At 38.3% G+C, this 22,236-nt stretch overlaps 1 protein-coding gene across 1 annotated transcript in view; it reads right to left on the bottom strand.

Moving 5' to 3' along the window:
• The window catches only part of LOC104161503 (teneurin-2-like), a 66,929-nt gene extending 45,211 nt beyond the window's left edge, over positions 1–21,718 (bottom strand). The window contains exons 1-3 of the mRNA XM_009699969.1: positions 21,694–21,718; positions 4,324–4,522; positions 3,514–3,719 (exon numbers count right to left, since the gene is read on the bottom strand). Of these exons, the coding sequence (XP_009698271.1) occupies positions 3,514–3,719; positions 4,324–4,522; positions 21,694–21,718 (430 nt within the window). The remainder of the gene's footprint in view (positions 1–3,513; positions 3,720–4,323; positions 4,523–21,693) is intronic.
• Positions 21,719–22,236: the final 518 nt, after the last annotated feature.

Below are 22,236 nucleotides of genomic sequence, written 5' to 3'. Positions count from 1 at the left end.
GGAACGCAGCTGGGGGCAGCACCACTGTCTCAGGCAGTCAAGTCAGGGCCTAGTCTATTTGCATCTAAGCCCCAACTCATCAATATGTAAGGATGGCAAATCTTCCCATTTAATAATTTTGTTACCCCTTTAACATTGCCTGTCTGCTGCATTGCTAATAAAATATCTTAACTATTAGAAAATAATAATTTCTGTGTGCAAATCAAAACGTGACTCAGAGCTGCGGTATCTGGCAGAGGTCTCAACGTCATCTGGAGCAAGTTGAAAACAACCTATACAGCTTCACGATGACTGCCGAGTTTAACTTTCCATATGTACTCAATGCAAATTTCTGCTAGATTAGTAGAAATCTCTTTTTACCTTCTCTCATCTCAAGCAAGATGCTGTCAAACTAAACAGCAAATTTAACTCTCTTCATTTCGTTATTGCCATTACATTTACAATGCTGAATTTGATAACTGGAAACAAGCTGGTTTTGATAACTGGAAACAAGTGGTTTTCATGACACTTCAATACCTCACCATTTAATTAACTCTAATTGTCTTTTCAAAATCCACACACCATGGTAGACTTAGTGAAATATCTCATAAACCAAGCATGAACTTGGATCAAGCTGGTTGGTCCAAAGAGATGCAAACCCTGGATTATGCGAGTATCAGAACACAAATTCAAATCTACCTTTTCCAATTAGTCAGTATATTTACAGCAACTGAAGTGATCTTTCAGGTCCACAGTCCTTGCCCATAATTATCTTTGGTGTCTTCTAAAATGTGGGCTTCCAGGATCAGAGACCACAATCTTTCACTGAGTTTTTCAGCTTTATAGAACCTTACTACAGCAAATAATCAAGATAAAAAATACTAAGTAAATTTTGAATTAATAGAAAATTTGCTAAATTTGTGAACAAACCAAAGACAATAAGTCATAAACAAAAAAACTCTACACTGAAGCATTCTTTACTTGGATTTGCAGCTGGCGTTAGTTTGGGTGTTTCCACATAAATTGTAGTTTATCTTAGGTGTCCTCTAAAATGATTAAAGTTGACTTTTATAGTATATTCTGTCAATTAGAAAGGAAACAGCACATAGATAGTCACATATTTCATGGAAACGTGTGTCTAGCCCACTACAAAATTTTAAGTGTATGATATATTTTTGGTATAGATTAACAGAATGTAGGCACAGAAAAATCCCATAAGGTCATCTAATTCACTTCTTTGCAAAGAAGCAAGTATTCCCAAACATGCCTTTTTTTTTTTCTTTTCACTTTTCCCCCTAATTGAGATTTATTACACCAAAATTCTAACATTATCCTTATGCAACTGTAACAAACAAATAGGTTTCACTCTCAGAAAGTTTTTTGTAATGTTATTACTATCTATCTCATCCCTGTAGCAATTCCACAATTCCATGGTAGTGCCAACTTTTGGGTTTTTATGTACTATGAAGGCATGCTACTTTATCATTTGTATTAAGAAAGGAATTTTTCTTTACTTTTGTCTCAGTGTAAATCCCTAGTTCAACACAACTTCCAGAGCCTAAAGGCAAAACCAAAAAGCTATCTCGTGCTTTGTTTACAGTGAGAGCATGGTGGACTTCACTTACAGTTTTAAAGCAGCACTGAGGATTATTCTACCCATGGCAGTTGCCTGCTGCTTTCAGACATCCCCAGTACTAGCAAGATGTAGTGTGTAATTACAAAAAACCTGCAACTGTGTTATCTTAATAGTGAATTTTGTTTTCATTCAGATAGGAAAATGCAGTAATAAAGTAATTTACATTCCTTTTAAATTGCAGTTTTATTATTTTGTACCAGAACTTAGTCTCTTAATAAGGAACAAGCAGATCAAATTGAAATATCTGCGCTTTTTTTTTTTTTTCCTTTCAAATTGCTCTACTTTAAAATGCCTTGCTTGCTGAGTAGGCACAGCTTGCGTTTAAGTGGCCGCTCTCAGTCTAGGGGTTAAAGGTTTCTTTGGGAGACCTGTGTTTTGAAAAGAATGGCTTCATCCTGAGTTGTGTCAATTATAGAAAGGTCACTCTCCACAGCCAGAGCCCTGAAATGGTTGTTGTGTTAAAAGCTGTCAGAGGCTTTCCTAAAAACTGCTGGGATAGCAATATTACCTTGCACATAATAAAAAGAAAGGTGAGGCAGAAAAACTTTTCACCCTTCTCTGCTATAAGAATTTGTCTTTTAGATATTCCTTGTGTTCATCCAAACCCGTCATTCATATTATTCCACTGTGGAAAATTACTTGCCTAAATATTGTTCTCCCCCTTCCCCCAGGTTATCAACATTTCAGCAACCTTCTACAAAATGTCAGAAGAACAAGTAAACTTTTCCAACATGCTCTGAGGAAAGCTAACTGCAGCAATTTAAGACATAGCTAGCAGTTCTCCTTGTCTTCTCTACAGGAGGTTACCCCTTGCAAAACAGCCGGCATCTCATCCTCTTCAAATGTGCAGAGCTAATTAGAGTGGGGCTGGGATAAACTGCCAGAATTTGCACTGAAGTGCCCCAGGCAGATGAGCACATTCCAATTCAACAATCCTGCTGCCCTATATTTGCACAGAGATGGCAACAAAAAGCTGCAGGGGAGGGAATTTGGAAACGTGTTAAACACTGCAGTTGTCTGCTAAGTGACCATAATTGCAGACCTGAGCTCTTCAGGTTCCTGCCTAAAACCATAGGGTCTCTCACCTGTGCCCAATCTGGAGAAGTTCAGCAGTAATACTAACATTCTGCCTTGTACTTAGGGATGTGCTCTTCGTCCAGTTTGACCTACAGTCAGTCAGAGATGGAAGCCAAGCCAACAAACAGCTGTCTGAAAATCTACAGGTTTTTGCCACCACTAGGACGTAGGATTTCATGAAAAGGAGGAAGCCAAAATTAATCCCTCCATGGAAAACATGAAGAAGCTGAGGCGCAGCAGCACCATTTATTGAAAACAGAAGCAAATCCATGAAATGATTGGGCACACCAAAGAACAACTCAGCTTTCTTTCCCAGCTCTATTTTAACTGAATTTTTCCAATACGTCCAATGCAAGTATCCTGTGAAGAAAAACCAGGGCTTTGGTCCCAGCTGGCAGCCAAAGCTCTCAACTTCTCTCAAGCAGTACAATGCGCTTCTACTAACCCAGGCTTTTTCTCTTTCTTTGAGATCTCTAAGCTATACCTGGAAACAGGACATATAACCAGGAACACACACATTTTTTGACCGAGCACTTCTTCATTAGCGTCTGAGGAGCACTTCTTCGTTAGTAGATGAGGTTCTAGAAATTACATGACTTCATGCACTAATGCATAGAGGGACAGAGCGAGAACAGCCATACCCAGGCAGTGAACCAGCAAACAACTACCAGCAGCAGAATGCAGAAAACACCCAGCAACGCTAAAAGTGGCCTTAAAAAAAAAAAAAAAAAGATTTTGCGTACATCTCCGCATGAGTGCGTACATCAACAACCGCGAGCGCGCTGAACCCAAGCGCCGAGGGCCTGGGGCCGCAGCCTCACCTCTGCCTCCAGATGGCGCCGTCGCCACGTCCTCCGCGCCCGGCAGGCCCGTCCGCCGGCCGTTGTTGAAGGTGTGTCCGTGCAGTAAACCCCCGGGAGGGGTAGCACGTCGGGGGGGGGGGGAGACACAAGGGCGGGAAAGATAAATAGGCCGCGCACAGGTGAAAACGCTGGGCGAGAAACTACCGTTAATTTCAGTTAAGCATCTTTTGGAAAACATGGTAAAGCAACTTGTCTCAGAGGAATGTTAATATGCTAAAAAAAAAAGGCAACAAAAAAATTCCAACCCAAAACAAAACAAAAACCAAAAGAAAGCCCTGATGACTCACATAAATCTGTCTTAGTTTTGTTCAGGTATTAGATCTTCTGAATTACTGAAACACAAAAGGAAAAACACTTACAATCCGGCGTATCAAAACAAAGAGGTAAGCATTTTGTTGAGACTTTGGCGTCATGCACTGCCTTTCTCTTTTACGCATTACAGGGGGTCTATTCTTGGAAACAAAGTGCTACTTCTGAGTTTAAATTATATGTGATAATTTATACGTTGATTATAAAATTAGCTTTAGCCCTATGTACGCTAATGACATTGTAATTCAATTATTTTGTATTTGTTACAACTTATTTAAAATCAACAGATTTAACAGCCTCTGTCTTCATTTTGCAGATTAAACTTTCCCGACAAGTCCAGGTCTTTGCCAATACTTTGACCTCACAATTTTTTCTAATCCACTGCATGAAACTCGGCGGCCCAGGCCGCACAACCAAGAGCCCCGCGCAGTCCCAGCCAGGGAAGGTTTGCCAGCTAACAGAGCTTTCTGGTGGCGCACAGCACCATGGCCTCTCCGGCCATCCCCGCGCCGGAGGCCGGCCTGCGTGGCCCACAGGTACAGCGGAGGCCGTGCAGCTGTGCCCGACACGTAAGATACGGAGCGGGAGAAAGGCCGTGGCACCAGCGTCGCGAGTGCATGAGTTATAGGCACTGTGGTAGGGGCTAATTGAATAAGTCCTGTGCATAATGCATGAAACTTGACAGGTCTGAATCATTCAGCTAGCGGATTTATGTGCATCTTCACCTTGTATAAACAGAAGCTACCTGAATACATCTCCGTACTTTCACCATATTATCGCTATGGCATCCTCCCAATATAGAGGAGTGGTGAGGGATAGAAAAGCCCACAAAGCTGTTCTTATTCACTTTCTTTACATCCACCATCAGCACTCTTTCTGTTTACACAGGATATATGTAAACCTACATACCAGAGAGAACAGCATTTTCAGTTATATACTAAAGTGGTGTCTGAAGGGATTCACTGTCAGTTTAGAGACAGAATATATGATTATGGGCACCCTTATAATTGTTGATTTCTGCGGTGTCAGATCCATGTAAGATTAGCAGGTATTCTGTATCCAATTCCAAGCCATTGCAGAAGAGCTGGTGTGGTCACAAATGGACCAGCAGCAGTCACACAGCTCAGTGTTCAGAGATTAAACATTACGGATGGGTAACGCAAAAGGCTTATCACAGGAACGGCAATTTACAGAGCTTGAGACATCACTCAGATAATCTCTGAATATAGGGAATCCATTTAGATGTGACCGATTCATGTACCTATTCCTAAAACCCAAGAAAACAAAACAAAGCACCCCTTACCCCCAGAATCCGTCTATCTCAACTCCTGGAAATCTCTCAGCACACAGTCTATGCAGAGTTTAACTTCCATATCTTTGACAAAAGCAGCTGAGAAGCAAGATAGCTTTCATATCACCTTTCCTTAGACATACCTACAGACCAAACAGATGTCCAAGAATAGTAACTAAAATCAGGAGACATTTTGTGTGAAGAGGGCAGTTGTCAGATTTTGCATTCGTGCTGAATTTACAAATTTTTTTTTCTATTAGGAAAAAAAAATTGAAAATAGATTAAAGCATCTGGTATTTTAAAAAATACTAAGTAGGAACCTGAAAAGGATGTTTTGCTGAGAAACTACTCAATCTATTTCTAAGGAATGTTTAAGAATTCCTGGAAAATATACAAAAACTTTATGTGGGATCAAATGTTTCATACAATTACAACTTCTTTTGTTTTCCCAAAACAAACATTTCAAAAGGCTTTTTAGTCTAATCTCAAGCAACTAATTTTCTTTTCAGTATGGCAATGAAAGTGAAAAATTATTCATAAAGTTCAAACAACAAACAACTCGCTAGCTTATACAGTCTCTCCCCATTGTGTGAGAGACATCATCTGTGCTGTAGACATGACAGGGCCGGGGGACACCAGGTAGCAAAGCAGCTTGTGGCGTGTTTGTGCTGTCAGCAATTCCCACGCGATGGGCACATACCAGGGCTCCAGAGACAGAGTTCAGCTGGACCGCCCCCGCAAGCAACAACTGTGTAAAGATTAAGTGAATTTCAGAGCCCCAAAACGAAAACAAGTCACAGAGGAGAATTAGACTTTTGTGGTTTATACTTTCAGTGTGTCTATTCAAAGTTGCTTTTTTTCTATTTTATCGCAATCATAACCATAAACATAGGTCACTTGCAGAGATGAAAGTTTGCTGCTTCAAGTGTGAACCATTCCTTACAACAGAGAGATAAAGAAATCATAACAAATAGTCCATCCAAGAGAATTATAGTTGCTAACTTGTAATTACCAGGTAAATTCAGACAAGTAATTATAAAAGATCTTATTAATACGGTATTAAGAAAAACTCTGGTCCATCTGCTTCCAAGTACACTGTGATTTCATTGATAACTCCATTGCTCTGTGTTTTAATCATAGATGTACAATAGGTAGGAGCAATTAGAGGTCCTTCCTAAAGGGGCAGGGATTTGCACATCTGCTATAGTCCATTACAGAGACAGAAAAAAGATGACAATCTCCTGCACAGCTCACATATCCATTACATGATCTACAAACTTACACTAGGACAGCTGAAGTCACAAACATGAAGAACGTTCACCTTCTACCAAGAATATATTGAGAAATGTATGTCACAGGGGCCTGAGGGGAAAGCTCTGTGTTTGCATTGCATATAACAAACCTGACTGGCAGCCGAGTAGGGAGAACAAGGAGCTACCTAGTCTCTCCTGCTGCAGAACGCTATGAGATAGCAAATTTGTATGATTAACCTTTTGTTCTGTTAATCAAAAAAACCCGCCTCCAGCAAATGAATAAGTAGAAGCCCATTTAATTAGAAATATGTGATCCACTCAGAAGTTGAGTGCATGTGTGTCAGAAGAGAAATCTGAGCTAGTGAATTTGTGCCTGTTTCCTATTTTTTCTATTGTGGGTTTGTTTTGGATTTTTTTTTTAAACTACAACTAAATAATCTGTGATGCTGCGGCTTTGCTTTCTTCACCAACAACACACTTTCATCAGATATTACAGTACTGGCCACATTTTCTCCAAAGGATATTCACTAGACAGTTGAGTTGGGATACTTAGCTAGATCCAAAGCTGATCATCAGGATGAGCACTGATTTTCCAAAACAGCCCACTTACTTGAACACCTTTCCAGAGCTCCACATTTGGTTTATAGATTAACCTTCAGGGACAAACACATCCCTGAATATTTAAAACACAAAAAAGTGCCATTTTATCTGTTATGTGTGTGATGTATTCATAAATTATATTTTACAGAGCACTTACATATGTTTGTAGGTATTATTTGGGTTTGTTTGCTTTTTTCCCCCTCAACATTTCAGCATATTTTCTAAGGTCTTATCTGCAATATCTGATTTTCCAACATTGAGCTTGTTAGAATGTATCTGGTTCATTTAACACTAACATCTAGTAACTCAAGATAATGAATTGTGTATTTATATTCTCTAAAAAATTAGAATATAGAAACAATACATTTTGAAGTAAAACGTTTGTGGTTTAGGTAAAAAGTAATAATCAATCTCTCACTCCCACCCCAGCAAGACACACACAGATTGAAAGCACCTGGAAGCTAAACCTGCATGTCCATCAAGAACAAATGCAAGGAACTAGTTCATCAGTCCAGGTGGTAAAGCTGTCAAGGATCAATCTAAGACTTACATAAGATACAGGCTGCTGCAGTGAATTATTTTAAGAAATCCCCAAAGGTATACAAATCCACAGAAATGCAAAACTTTCTTTAATGTTCTCTCAGTAGTGTCCCCACATTTCTCTCTCATTCAGCCTTCTCTCGTTTTGGCCATAAACCCAACGCTCACTCCATTCAGAGTTTATTCTAATGGATAATGGTTTCCAAGCTCAGAAAGCTCTCTGTCTTCCCTTTGTGCTCTCCTGTCACTCTTGACCATGTATCTTTAAAATGAGAGACCTCTGCTGTCTTCATGTGCTAGAGATCTCCCTGTAGTACAACACACTGTCTGCCACTAGGCAGGCCAGAATCAGGTTTTGCACTTATCCTTTTACTCCATGGTATTCCTTCTTCAAGGGAAAAATAGGCAGATTAACAATCCACCATTTTCCCCATTCCTACTGCATCTTCCCAGTTGAGGTCTGGAAGATATGCACTGCTTGCTTGTTAGAGAATTCAGTACTCCCTAAGCAACTCAAGAAGATGGGAAGATTATAAAAGTGAACAGAATTCAGAATGTTTCCATATATTAATTTTCCTAGTTGTCACTCTTATTAAACCCTAAGCTACTGTCATCCAAAATGAACCCATCAAACTATGATCTCACTTTGTGAGAATATATCTAGTCATATTATGTTTAACTGTAGCAGGCCAGCCTCTTTTCATGTGCAAAAGAAATTGGTCCAGTATATCATGAACAACATTAGCAAATGAACACTATAAGCACATTTGCTATATGTAGGCTATTGTATTATAGTGGAGGGGAAACACTAGAAGTTTCCTTTCCATCCACTCATGAGGGGAACAATGATGTAACTCTGGTTCTTCCAGTATACATAGTCTCAAGCAACATGAGTGTGATTTCCAAATCAGGCCTAATGAATCATGGACATGATGAAACAAAAGGTATCTAATAAATCTTAGCAGCATGTAATTTCATAGTATATATATTTAAAGAACTATCTGCACATCTATTTTTTTATTTCATATGGTCTGTATATCGTTTTAATGCACCACAATATTTGTATGAAGCAAAAGAAGTTTAGTGTTTTACACTTCTGGGTGCATATAGATGGGTAACCTAGATAACCTGAAAAGAATAAATGTATCCCATAAAATTAAAAAAAAAAAAAAAAAAAAAAAATCAAACATTCTTGCATGCTTACTTTGCATTAAGTGTTATTCAGCTCAGACTCGTGGTTCTTAACTAGTTACTACTTCTTGATCATGCAACAGAACTCCAGGAATACCAGAAATTGATCTTACTGATCTCAATTATTATTCATAAAATAACAGTTACTTAAAAGACTAGAAACATAGTAGTTTAACGTTCTACTACTATTCCTCTGGAGAAATAGGTTCAAGTTCAACCCAAGCCATAAGTGAAAGGAGTGTTAGTTAGGCCTATTCCCTACTGATTGCTTGCCCCCGTTACAAAATGAATGCACAATTCATCACAACTGACAACCTCTCCTCAAGAGACGCCCAAGACAGGAATAGCAGGGGTCTGAATGTCAGAAAAGAGCAACGGAAGAACTTCATGGGAAAAACTTACATTGTGCCTGAAAACACTACGCTTGATTCTAACTAATGCTTTCAGGTCTCTATCTGAGGAGCACGGATTATTAGGTACCTGTAACAAGAAAAGTAAGAAGCCTTCCCTTGCTCCTCTCACATCTGAAGAGGTTACAAGACAGTTCACAAACACACGCAGAGAAATTAGAATTTGCTGAACTAAATCTCAGTTGAGATCCATATTTTGCTAACACATCTTACGATTAACAGAAACTGAACACAGAGGACAGCTAGGCTTTGCCAGATGGGCAATTCTGCAAGTGTTATTTATATACAAGGTATCTCATCATTGTGGATAATCAGTAAAGGTCCTTTCCCGCAAAATTTGGACTTGGCAACAAACATGCCTGACAAAGTCGGATTTCAGCAAGTCATAGATGCTTTACAGAGGCTGACACCATCCTTTGCTTGATAATTTTGTTGGCCAGCTTTCAGCTGCATTTGCAGCAGGAGGATTACAAGTACTGTCAGTATGCAGGCAGATTGGAATATATGACTCCTTGTGTTAAACGATGGCTGAGGCAGTTGTCTCAAAGAAAGCTGCTGCATCGAAGGACCTGAACTCACAATTATAGCCAGCAGAAAGAGACAGGAAGTTCTAATCTGTGGTTTCTCCAGTTTAACATATATTAAAGTGCATGGAAAATCAATACCAAAGAATGTGAGTCTTTGTTACTTAAAACAAGCAGTCTTAAAATAAACAATGTGAACAAGTAGCACCTTTCCTTGCTAGAGAAAGAATAATGTCTCTCCTAAAATTCAGGACTAACTGCCAGAACTCCTGACGGTATCCAAGAGATCTCACAGGAATTCATCACATTCCCAGGCCTTTTTCTAAAAGCAAAGCAAAAGCCGCATAGCCTGCCGGGTGGATGTCTGCCATTTTTTATGTATTATCTAGAGAAATGTTTAAATTAGTGTTTAAAAAATTCAAACCTATCATATATGATATGATAGAATTCCAAATTGAAAACAGGTCGTGCAGGGCAGTGGCGTAGTCTGCTGCTGATACTGCATTATTCAAGAGGAGGGCTGGCTGAGAACTGCATGGACGTAACACAACTGAGCGACTGGGCCATAAAATGACAGATGAAATTCAAACCTGGTTAAGATAAAATAACATATGCTGGAGAGGAGTAATCTTAACTCCAAACATAAAATAACGCACTCTGAGCTGACTGTTATCAAACTGAAGGGAAATTTTGGGTGAGGTGATAAAGTCCTCTGAAAATTTCAAGCAAGTCAAACTTTGAATCATTATGGGAAGAGCGAACAAAGCAAGCAATATGGTTGTGCCACCTCCCCTCATCTCAAAAAAGACCTAGAAGAACCAGAGGCTGGAAGATTAGTAGGGAAAAGTACATATATGATTTGCCTGTTCTTACAAGACAACCACTTTTGGACACCGGAGGTAATGGATCATTTGACTTTTATCTGATCCAATCCAGCTGCTCCTACACGTATACAACACTCCTTGGTGCATCCAGTAGTCCCAACGTTTCTTGAAGTGTTTGATGCATTTTTATCCCCTACACCGTACCACAGCATTTCCGCACCTATCCACCAGCTCAGACAACCTAAGGAATGTTTAGATCAATGCAACACAGGCTAACTCTTGAACTTTTATGCCATAAAGCATTTCCTAGAAGCAGTATGATTTTTAGGTACCCTAGGGCATAAGCTTCAGTACATCTAAATAGGCTGAGAAGGTAGGATATAAAATGGCAACTGCTGACACGTCACAAAGTTTGTGCAGGTTTCTCAACCTACTGTAGTTATTCACCAGCACAATAGTAAATGCTCTACTTAATTAATAGCAAAGTAGAGTTAGATACAATTATGAGAGACATCTTTTCCAAATATCTTGTTGGAGATCTCAGGGACACAGGAGATAGAAGTTAACTTCTACATTTGACATCAGAGATTAAAGATCAGGTTAAAGAAAAAAAATAATACTGGACTACGAGTACTTAGGGAATTTATGAACTTTTGTTACAATATTAATGACTAAGAATCCTACAGACCTCATGTAAAACATTTGGATGTACTCCTGATCATATTGTCTCCCCTACTTGTGAGCATTCAACTGTTTGCAGGAAAGGTTGAAGAAATATTTAAATTTAGATCAAGTGATCTATTTTTGAATATCACTGTCATAGAGTGTATGCAAAAAGCAATGCTTACTGTGACCATTCAAGCTCAATAACAAAAAGATGGCTTACTTTCAAGTCATTCATTCTCAGTAAATCATCTTAATTGTCAGTATGGTGTTTGGTATGCACTACATTTTCTTAATAAATTTAAATTAAAAGTTCATTTGGGAACTCCAGTTAAAGCATTACCAAAATACACAACTTTAAGAATTAACAGATCACACTATTTTCATCAAAACAACAGGTTTGCCTGTGTTACAACTAGACGGCACAATAAAGAACATTTTTCTGTCTTATTTATCCTACACGTAACATTGAACAAGATCTCTCACTTCTCAGTCACTTTTTTTTTTTAGTTTACAATGTTGAAAATGGAGAATTCCACTACCTACAATGGCATCGCTGCATATTTGTATACCTTGTAATATGTTTTTTTCCACTTCTCCATCAACTGAATTAAGCGGATATTGTCACCCACATACAAGCTGCTATATGTTACCCATCTACAAGTTTACACTCTCAACTGTGCCTGAGCTCTTCAATAGTTTTACTTACCACCACCAACTTCTTGTAACTTTCCAAAGAGAAAGCCACAGTGTATTTTCTGACTACAAGAGGAAAGCCGTGAGGACTGATTACCCAGCAAGTTTATGAAACAATGAATGTAATAAATATCAGGCTACCATTTCTGCTAGCCTTCTCACATCTGCAGAGAGAATACAGCTCTGCACTTCTCTAATCCAAGAGTGATCCTATAAACGCAGTCACAGTAAAACTTGAATTTCAACACCTCTCTTTCTGGGATGTAAGTTGAGGGAAACGGAGGCAGACCCTTGGCTTTGCTTCTGCACTCTCTGTAAGGATAGTGCTTGCTGTGTAAGAGAGGAAAGCACCGTGCCTCCTCCCTAAGGCAGAGATGTCAGGCACGCTCCTGCCACTCACCAGGGAGACACGGGAGATACTGTGCCTTTTTGAAAACACAATGGAAAGGAAAGTTGACTTCACACAATCTTAAACATAAGAAAGCAATCCTTAGGCATAATTGCACCCTCAGCATGTAAAGTCTTTTAGACAATAAACTGTTTAGCACAGGGCTTTTGCTTTAAAGCATCCATCCCAAGAAGTATTTTATAGAAATAGCATAAAGAATCTATGAATGAGCATATTGTTATAATCAGCAGCAAGAGTTCTGTTGGGAATTATTAATTGTTTTCTTGTGAAGAAATGTTATTAAGAATGAAAAAGGAGATGGAAGGAGGGCTATAAGATGGTTCATTGTCACTGTGTTTATATGGAAGAAATAAGGTGACCTAAAAAAGGAAAATTTATTATTTTTTTCTATAAATTGTTCACATACCCCCTCCAAGCTGCCTGATTTCTTTGCCCGTGCACGTCAACAGACTGAATGGAATGAATTTTCAAAGCACAGCATGAAAGATATACCCACAAATCCCATTAGTAGTAATGTGATTTGTGTGCTTATCTGCCATGCAATGCTTTGAAAGTTCATTCCTCTATGTCCAACTTCAGTCTTTCTACTTCCAAAAATACTTGAAAAGCTTACACACACTTGCAGTTACTTTGGGGGTGGGGAAAATCGGAGGATGCGAAGACTCCCAATTCCAAAGGTAACAACAGGCAAGCAGAACTCCAGCCTCCAGGAACAAGAGTTGCACCTTGGATGGTTGTTAGCTCCCCAGTCACCATTCTGACTGGGACTGAGAAAGAATCCCTGGTTTAGACTTTTTGGCTTTTCTTGTTTCAGCCCTCTTTACTGAAATGTTTTGGTTTTGTGCCACTTTGAGCAGTCTTTTTGTCACAAGAAGGGTAACCACATTGCATGCTACCTTCAGAATCCAGAATCTCACGACAAAGATCTTAAAAGAAAAGCAGAATACGGTGCACTATTCATTTATTCTCGTGACAGGCCTTAGATTGTACAGAGTGTAGAAAACTGGCACAAGATTAATCAGTTTCTCAGACTATATAAAATGAACTCACTTCTTATGGCAATTTTAAGAGTCAAGGCTGCAATCTTTTTGGTCTTGCATCTGAACTAGATGGCTGTAACTTATAAGAAAACTGTTTGTATTTTTATTTACCTAATACAGCATCTTTCAGCCTAGAAGGTCCCAAATCACATCATACACTATCCACTTTACCAGCCTTGCCAAAATACTGCCACTTTTGAAATAGGCTTAGAATAGCAGAAAGGGCTGCTCTTGACTAAAACACAATGGAAAACCTTTTTTTTTTTTTTTTTTAAGCAATTCTGAGCATTTAATGTTGATACAAAGCAAATTGAATCCAATTTTAATTTCACACCTAAAAGACACCATTATCATGGACAAAGTACCCAGTTCGTCTTTATTCTGTTTTCAAGAGAAGGAAGTACGTAGCTGAGACTTGCAACCGGCATTTCAAGGAAACAAATGTAGACACAAATACACTCTTAAATCACTGATGCCTGAATTTACAAGAATTAGAATAACTGCTTTACTTTTAGTACTGATTGTAACCCTAAGGGATATCATGTCAAACATTTATTCAACTACGTTCATCTTCCAAAACTGCAACTGCCCTAATCTCTACATACGTGTTGAACAAGACTTTCACAGTCTGACTGTTCCAAAGCGTATAGACCTTGACTCAACGTCTGGTTGTTGGCCATATTGATAAGAAAACAGTTTTTACCTTGATTAGTCCTTTGCAGACACTAAATGAAGTGGAACTGCACGATTATGAATGGCCAAATTTCTGTCCACAGTGCAAAGTAGTATAATTTATAATCACAGAGTATATTCCTCCCTTAATAGAAATTATATAGAATAGTTTAATTTAATCACCTGGCTGTAAAACCTTGCATGAATGATAAAATTTAAGGTTTTACTCTCTATACAAAGTAGTTATTGGAGTTAGAAGTTCATTACAAACAGGAAATAAATCCAAAAATGAAAAGTAAATATAATTTCTTCTCCCAAAGTTTCCATTCATTTTCAACACTATAAACTGTTTATACTTTTTTCACAATACGCTTCAAAAGGCATATATAAACATAGCCTAAATCATATCTTGATATTAAGGTACAGATTATATTTAGCACCTAGGCAGGTTTAGACCTTCTATATGCCTTGCAAAGCTGACAGTATTAATGTATTGTGAATTAGATGTCCTACTGATCCAGAATAGAAACATATATGAAAATCAAATATACAGATTTTATTTGATAAATATCTTATACAACCAGCCTTGTAACTCATATTGCTTTGTGTTTGGTTGTTTTTTTTTTAACAATAAGTTTTTAAAAACCAAGCAATTATCAAATTGGACTTTAGTTATGGTTTTGAGAAAATTTTTTCCCATTGTCCTCACATGATTTCTATTAAGCATTTCCCATAATGGGTTTACTATAACTGGGATATATTCTATTTTTAATATTGTACCTGTATTATTCTTGGCAGGCTTCCAACTCTGAAGTTCACTTATTTTTGCCTTCACAGGAAAAATAATTTCTCTAACAAAGCAGGGACTGAAAGCTTGCCCTCCTGCATCCATGCCTTGTCATCTTCCCATCTAGCATTCTAGAGCAGGTAAGGAAGTGCAAGCTGCAAGTGAGCATATGATTTCAGTGTGATCACACCAATATGGAAGTTCATTAGAAGACAGAGAAATCAATGAAGGTTTATATGATGCCAGGATTTTAGTTTCAGATCACTGCTTTATTTTGAATTGTCAGAGTTTCAAGTTTTCAGACTGCAGCAATATACATTTTACAAGGAATTTCTCTGTGTGTGTTCATATATGATTATCAGTTGCATCACCAAAACATCCTGTTATACAACTTCATCAGTCAATGTAGGAATGAAGAAAAGCTTGCATATGCATTTTAAGTCATGACAAATATCATGATAGCACACCAGTGTACATCCATTTCAAGCACTGTGTACCATGCATAATGGAAGAAAATTATATTTAACTTGAATACCTACATCCCAATTCATCTAAGGAACATAATAATATACACTTAATTGAATATTAATATTTGTGTTAATTTCTTTATCTATTATGTCTTAAATTGCCTTTTATAATATGGGTTTTTAAGACTAGCTCAATTTGGTCTTCTTCTTGATAAAAAAAATTCACAGCAGAGATAGCAAAAATCATTGTTACAGATGGAGCTGCTATCCACAACAGAAAAATGAAGCCAGCTTATTGTAGAGAGCATCTGATACATCTGATTCATTTTAATGAAGCTTTCCGTCTTGCATACAAAATGGTGCAGAAGCCAATTCCACTGTCTGGGGTCAGCAATGCAGAATGCTCACCATCAGTCAGTTTAGGGCTGTTTAAAATCAAGGCCAACTGTAATCAAGGTCAAAATTGTCACCGACTTTAGTGAAGAGTTTAACTCCAGAACTTGTCTATTTAAGTATTTGAGACTACGGATATCATAACAATGCCTGAAAAAATAGTGTTTTCTACAGGCAACAGCAATGCAATCCATAAAAAATGTTACCCTGCAAAGTCAACAGTTTAAATTGCAGGCTGAATTGGACATGAGTGATAATGCCTTAGCATATGCATTACTGTATACAATTAATGAATGACTCATAGAATAAAATATGAGCTAGATTACATACTCTCAAAAACCTTTGGCTTCAATTACATATACTTTGTAAAGCATAACTGAATTATGTTAAATGATTAAGACAATAAATTTTAACATGTGTAACAACATTACTTAATAATACCAATAAAATAACTGGGAATTATCCTTCAAAGAGAAGACAACTTATATTACAAGGGGCAAAAAGCAATATATGGTAGCTAGAACTACACATTAGTACTTCATAGCTAATGCTCAAGTTCTACTACTTCATGTCTGTAACACCCAGTTGGCCAACAACCAAATCAGGATTATATATCTTTTTTCTTTGATGGATGAAATAGTAAATACTATATTTAAAAACAAACAAACCACCCCTAAATTATATTGAAAATCCATCGAGGCTTTCAGCTCCACTCTTCACTATGACATTTATTTTCCTTTTTTGTTTTCCTTTCAAGAATTTGCTTCATCTTGGAAGCAGGTATCAAAGCTGCTCCTTGATAACTTAAAAGAAAAATGACTAGAAAATCCTCAGTGTCACTGTATCTGACAAGTTTCTGCAATGTATTTACCTTCTTCTTTCACAACATTACTAACACTTAAGTGTTACTGCTACAGCTGAGATTTTTTCCATCCATTTCAATTTGAAAAAGATGCATTTGATTTTATGGTCTAATAGAGAAAATCTGTTTCTGTCTACTGGAAGTGGCTGTCGATACTAATTAGTGAGAGATAAAATACACACAACCTTTATTTTGCTAGGATATGAACAGAAATTAAAATGAAGACACTATCGAATCTATTCATAAATCTTTACAAATCTCACATTCTAGGACAGTTTTGGTTTTGTTTTTTTTTTTTTTTTTAAAAAAACCACTCTGTGATAACATCTACAGAGTTATTTCACCAATTTTTCCATTTAAACATGATTTTGACAATTTAATGACTGCATTCTTTCACAAATAACAATGGTATTATATGACTGTCATGTAAATGTAACTCAGGATTGCCACCAGTTCATAAAATTATTTCAGAAATCTGTTCACATCCCATGTTTTTGCAGTTTATAAACTGCAGTTCTCACTTCATTCTTGAAAAGCATTTTAACATTTGCATTCAAGTTCTCAGAGGTAAATTCTCAGTTCAGATGCAGGATTAACAAATTTCCATCCCTATACTGCATTGTAGTGCAAAAGCAGTTCTCTTTCTACAGAGGACCACAGCCCTTTGGGACAAAGCAGTCTCTGCAGCATTGCATTGTTAGCACTCGGGTTGCAGAAAGCACCATGAAGAAAAACTGCTTTCATACTGTGCTTTCTAAAACGTAATATTACTCAATGTAATAAGTAATGAAGCCAAACTGATCAGATATTGTTCTGAACAATGTAACTGACTGCACAATACCAGTAAGGTCTGAGGAAGGAATGCATTATATTCTGCTGTATATTTCTGAGTCAGACCTGTGAAGTTCTTTGAACCTTTACTCCACCAATTTTGTATTTGAAATACTTTCAGAACTTATCTTCTCCATTTTAGCAAGCTAGACACAACACACTCACTGACTCCTGTCAGGGAACAATGGGAGGGACTGAGCGTGCAGTGGCTAAGCACTCTCATTGAAAAAACCAGAGGATGCTGCAATAATTGTCCTGAGAGGCTAGAAAGGAAACAAGACTCTATGCTGACAGCTTAGCTCAGCGTGAACTCTCATTTTTCACACGGAGCTAATTAAAAACTGAAATTAGTTAAATATGGAAATGACACTTGCAAGCACTTTAGCTGAATTCTGGCAAAATCCCTCTAGAGTGCTGCGACACTACCTGCTGCTTCAAAACTCCCCAACTGAATTTCACAGCTAAAAGGCTGAGCAAAGGGAAAGTTATTACAGAGATTTCCAATTCAAAATGCGTCTGTAAAATTCTAAATTAAATTTCATGGTAGCCCTTTCAGTAACTAGAGACATACTGTGCAGTCCAATGATATGGTGCTCAAATAACGTCCCTGCATGTATTCTCTGATTATCTCACCTTTAGGCACTATGCTGGTTGTGCCAGAACTGTGAAGCTCACAAGGATACCGGCACTACAATGCTACAAAGATAAGCCATGTACTGCTACTGAAGTAGTTATTTGGAAAGCACGGATGCACAGCACATAAAGGAATTACTTCCACAGTTTAGCAGCAGAAATCTCAGAAAATCAGAACCCAACAACTGAAATATTTTATGCCTCGTGACTTTAATTTATATTTGTAAGTGCTGAATACATATGCAAAGAAGGGTCTATACTATACTGCAATAAATTGCATGGCCTACATATGTATATATCAGTGCTTTACAGGCAAGGTAATAATAAAAAGCACTTCTGCATATTTAAATGGGCATGAAGAACCAAGGGACTGGATATGCGTAAAAGGTATGATGACTGACATTAGCATTTTATCTAAAGCACCATGTGAATTCCATTTTGGTGCACGTGACTTGCCTAGTATGCATAAAAGCAAGGGTATTTGCCCAAGGGCAAATATGATTTCTGAATGCAATTTAACAAAACCCGCCCACGGAGCAGATCGTTTTGGATCCATACCAAGGCATTCAGGATAGCCAATCACTTTCAAAACAACTGGAGCGTTTTGATTTTATTGTTTTTCCTGCATTCCATCCCTTTACCCTTGAGGCAATCCCCTCCCACTGGCCTCCCGCCACTATTGCACCAACAAGTTTCTGTCTAGGAAAGCCAGCAAAAGATGCCACATAGCATGAAAGCCACTGTTACTCCCAAGTCTGCTGGCAGGGCCTACTGCTGCACCCAGCTTGCCAAAACCTCTTCCCTGGCAGCTATCTGTATAATCTGTACATCACACCCAGGCTTTGCTAGTCCAGGGCCTTGAAACATTGCAGCTTACCCAGCTGGAGGGGATATGCTGCAGCTGCACCATCAGACTCTCTTATTTTACTGAATTTTGAATATGCAGTTTCAAAGCAATTCAAATGAATTTGCCCGAGGCCTCAGATCAGTAAAACTACTGATACCACCTGCAGCAGGCTTCCTAAATTTGAAGCATTTAAAAACAGGTGACAGGATAGGAGATTTCAATGTAAGGACTGACACTCATGAAAAGCCTGCTAAACAAACTTGGTTATGCCCCACTTTGGCAAAGAAGAAACTGTACGGCTTTGAGCCCAGTTCTCACAATAGCACTGGTAATAATGGGAAGTTCCATTTATCAGGTATATTTTTCCAGGTTAAAAAGGAAGCATTTAATTGATCACTGAGTTTCATCTATTTTAAAGCATCTATATGAGTGGAGATAAAGAGCAGACTATGATGAAAATGAACTCTTAACAAGATGGTGTATTAAGAAACCCAGAAACCAACATCTAGCAGGTTGAGGCCTCTTTCAAGTTTACGCAGCTCCAGTGAGGCCATTAAAAACACAGGTTGCCCTACAGGAGAAAATCCAAAGGCATGATTATAACACCCTCCCTTCGAGTAATATTTTTAATAATGCCCATTGCTTATTCATATTCAATACCCTCAAGCATCCCAGATGATGTTGAAATATATGTATACACAGCATCATTTAAGTCCTGCAGGAACACAGAGACTAACAGCAAGACTACAGTAAACAGATACTGCATTTTGACCAGGGTCAAAATTATTGGCAAAAGATTAAATTCCCTATTTAGCAGTTGTCCACACCCATGGTCCATTTAGAATATGCCTGACTGACACGTACATATACCTGGCTGGCTATCAAACCAGGAGCCAGAGCCTCAGCCAGAGGAAGCAGAGCATGTCAGCCAGAGTCCTTTGCAAGCACGGTGTCGAGGTGGTTGTGGTCCCAGCCTGGCGCCTTGCAGTTACTCACTTCATACTGAACAGAGAGTCAGTGAACTGCATATCCGTTTCTGTTGTTTCATTGCCCTCATTGTGTTTGTATACACAACCCTGTCTGGAGCAATGATATAGGAGATAACTAGTACCGACTTCTCTTGTCTGTGGGTTTTAACAGCACCCACATTATTTGTATGAGTAACTACCCCTATTTGGGGATCAGTATTATTTTTATCTTCTTCTTCTCCCTCTTCTGTTGTCCTACTTGAGTATACTCACAGGAAGATACAGCTTGGTGAGGGAGCTAGAAGCAGAAAAGGGGAATCCAGGGAAGGGAACTGCTGGATATATTCAGGCAGCTTACTTTGAACAGCAATCATAAGCCAACGTCTTCCTTTTAAAAGGTCTCTAAAGAACAAACTAGAAAGAACTTGATAGAAAGAACAACATGTATTCCAATCAACTTGTGATTGTACTTCAAAGCTGCAATGAACATTCACTCTCCAAAGCACTTTATGCTATAGTCGGCACATGATGCAAATTTGGGCAAGCACCACTGGGATAAAACCTAAGACATGCTTACAAGGGGACACCCATGCAGACAACTGCTTTCGTCACTAATGCTTCTGGGAAAGTATTACTCAAGAAGAAAATTAACAGTGGCTTAAAGGTGAGAAATTAAGACTGAAGATTTTCATCTTCAGGCACTTAAAGGTATGCAATCATTCTCTTTTCCCTCCTCTTGCACTCAGAAACATCAAAGAAAGTTTAAAAACTGGAATCAAGGGAAAAACCTGAGCCTGCAGCCTCCCTTTGGGGAGGGAGAAGAGAGGAGGGAGCCAAGGGGTCTGATAGACAGAAATACATTATTTATTCTCTCCATAACCAATACAACACAGCAGTGTGAGCCAGGGAATTACATCCACCGAGCACACACGCTACAGCCAACTTTGCCTTTGTAGGACCTATTTTAGTACTCGGAAGATGCAGCATGCACAACCTAGCAATGTCATGCTTGTGATATAAACTAGCCTCCATATGGAGAAAGAGATGGAGTGAAGATTGTTCCCAAAACTAGGGCCAATAAAGGGCTACTGGTTCCAGGAGACTGGCAAGCCAGATACACCCAGAGAGTTTACAAGCTGGTTCTTCAAGCCACAGGTGAGTACAAGACCCCTATGATGATTCAGCCTTACTCTAAACTGCTGCCTCATGCTGATTTTCTTTGTAAACAGAGCCTAGAATCATCCCTTAAGAGGCAGAAAGAGTCACTTTCTGACTTTGCCAAATACAGGGTCCTCAGTAGGAGCTACACAGGTTTTGCCCCGTGAAGTGATTATGGCGTTCTAGACAGTTTAAATCATTAAATGAATTCTTTGAATTGTAAAACTTTAGTCAAGGTCATTTCCAAATGCAAACCTTGAGTTCAATTATGTTTTACCAGCAGATGACACAATTACAAAAAAAACCCCTGTTTTTATAACTCAAAGTCCTTTCCCTGTGGTTATCAATTTTTAAATACAGGGCAAGAAAAAAAGTGTGGTTTTGAGAGAATTCTGAACACATAAATGTTTCAGATCAGTTCTACTGCACAGAACAAGAAAATGTTTCTTTTGATAGTGTGATTTGATATAATTTGCCTTATGATTTTTCTTAAGGTACAGCAAATGCCGAACAGAAAATGGCAGGTATTTAATTTCAAGATACAGAGCCAAATTCATCCCTGCCTCTTTTTCATGCCCCATTGGTCTAAGTCAATTATTTTCAATGTAGCTATATCAGTGTGAAAAAGGAATAATGCAATCATGAATCAAGTCCATACTATTTTTCATGACAATTCCACTTCAGCAAAGCCTCAGATATAACCTAGTGAAGCACAGATCACAGTAATATTTTATAAAATTTATTCAAAAAAATGTATTAAACAAACTTACCTTTCCGCTTGTATCTTAGCGACATAGCAACCCTTAAAATATCAGAACACTGGGAACAAGCCTCCAAAATCTTACCTACAAATGCAGACTTTACTTTTGAGAACAGCTGCACCAGCATTGATGGCCATAACTGTGAGATTAAAGTTTGCAAAATGGGGCTATAATGCATCCACTTTACTTGTAACTGCACCCAGTCCTTAAGGTATCTCTTAATTAGTGGTATCATTTTCTAGGCTATTTGCTAGATGTCATGTAAATTCAATGGCAAGGATATTAAGGTTTCACTACAAGAGATATCAAAATAAAAGTTACTCTAAATAGCTTAAGTGTTCCATGGCCACTAGTTGCACATTTTATGGTTTCCACTGATTTCAGCAACAGCCCCTAAAGTGAGCTGGAGGAAAGAACGTGCCCTATGGCACTGCATCTTGGGCTCGGGGATCCTTTGTTTTACGCTCTGTGACCAACTACGGCCAACAAAGTACCACATACACGCTATGCCTTCGTATGAACCCATTGCTAGAGAGCCAACAACAGTGCCAT

Source organism: Cariama cristata, unplaced genomic scaffold, assembly GCF_000690535.1.
Source record: "Cariama cristata isolate BGI_N322 unplaced genomic scaffold, ASM69053v1 scaffold11955, whole genome shotgun sequence".
NCBI classification, from domain to species: domain Eukaryota; kingdom Metazoa; phylum Chordata; class Aves; order Cariamiformes; family Cariamidae; genus Cariama; species Cariama cristata.
The sequence above is the reverse complement of the archived record's forward strand: the minus strand, read 5'-3'. Positions and strand labels throughout refer to the sequence as shown.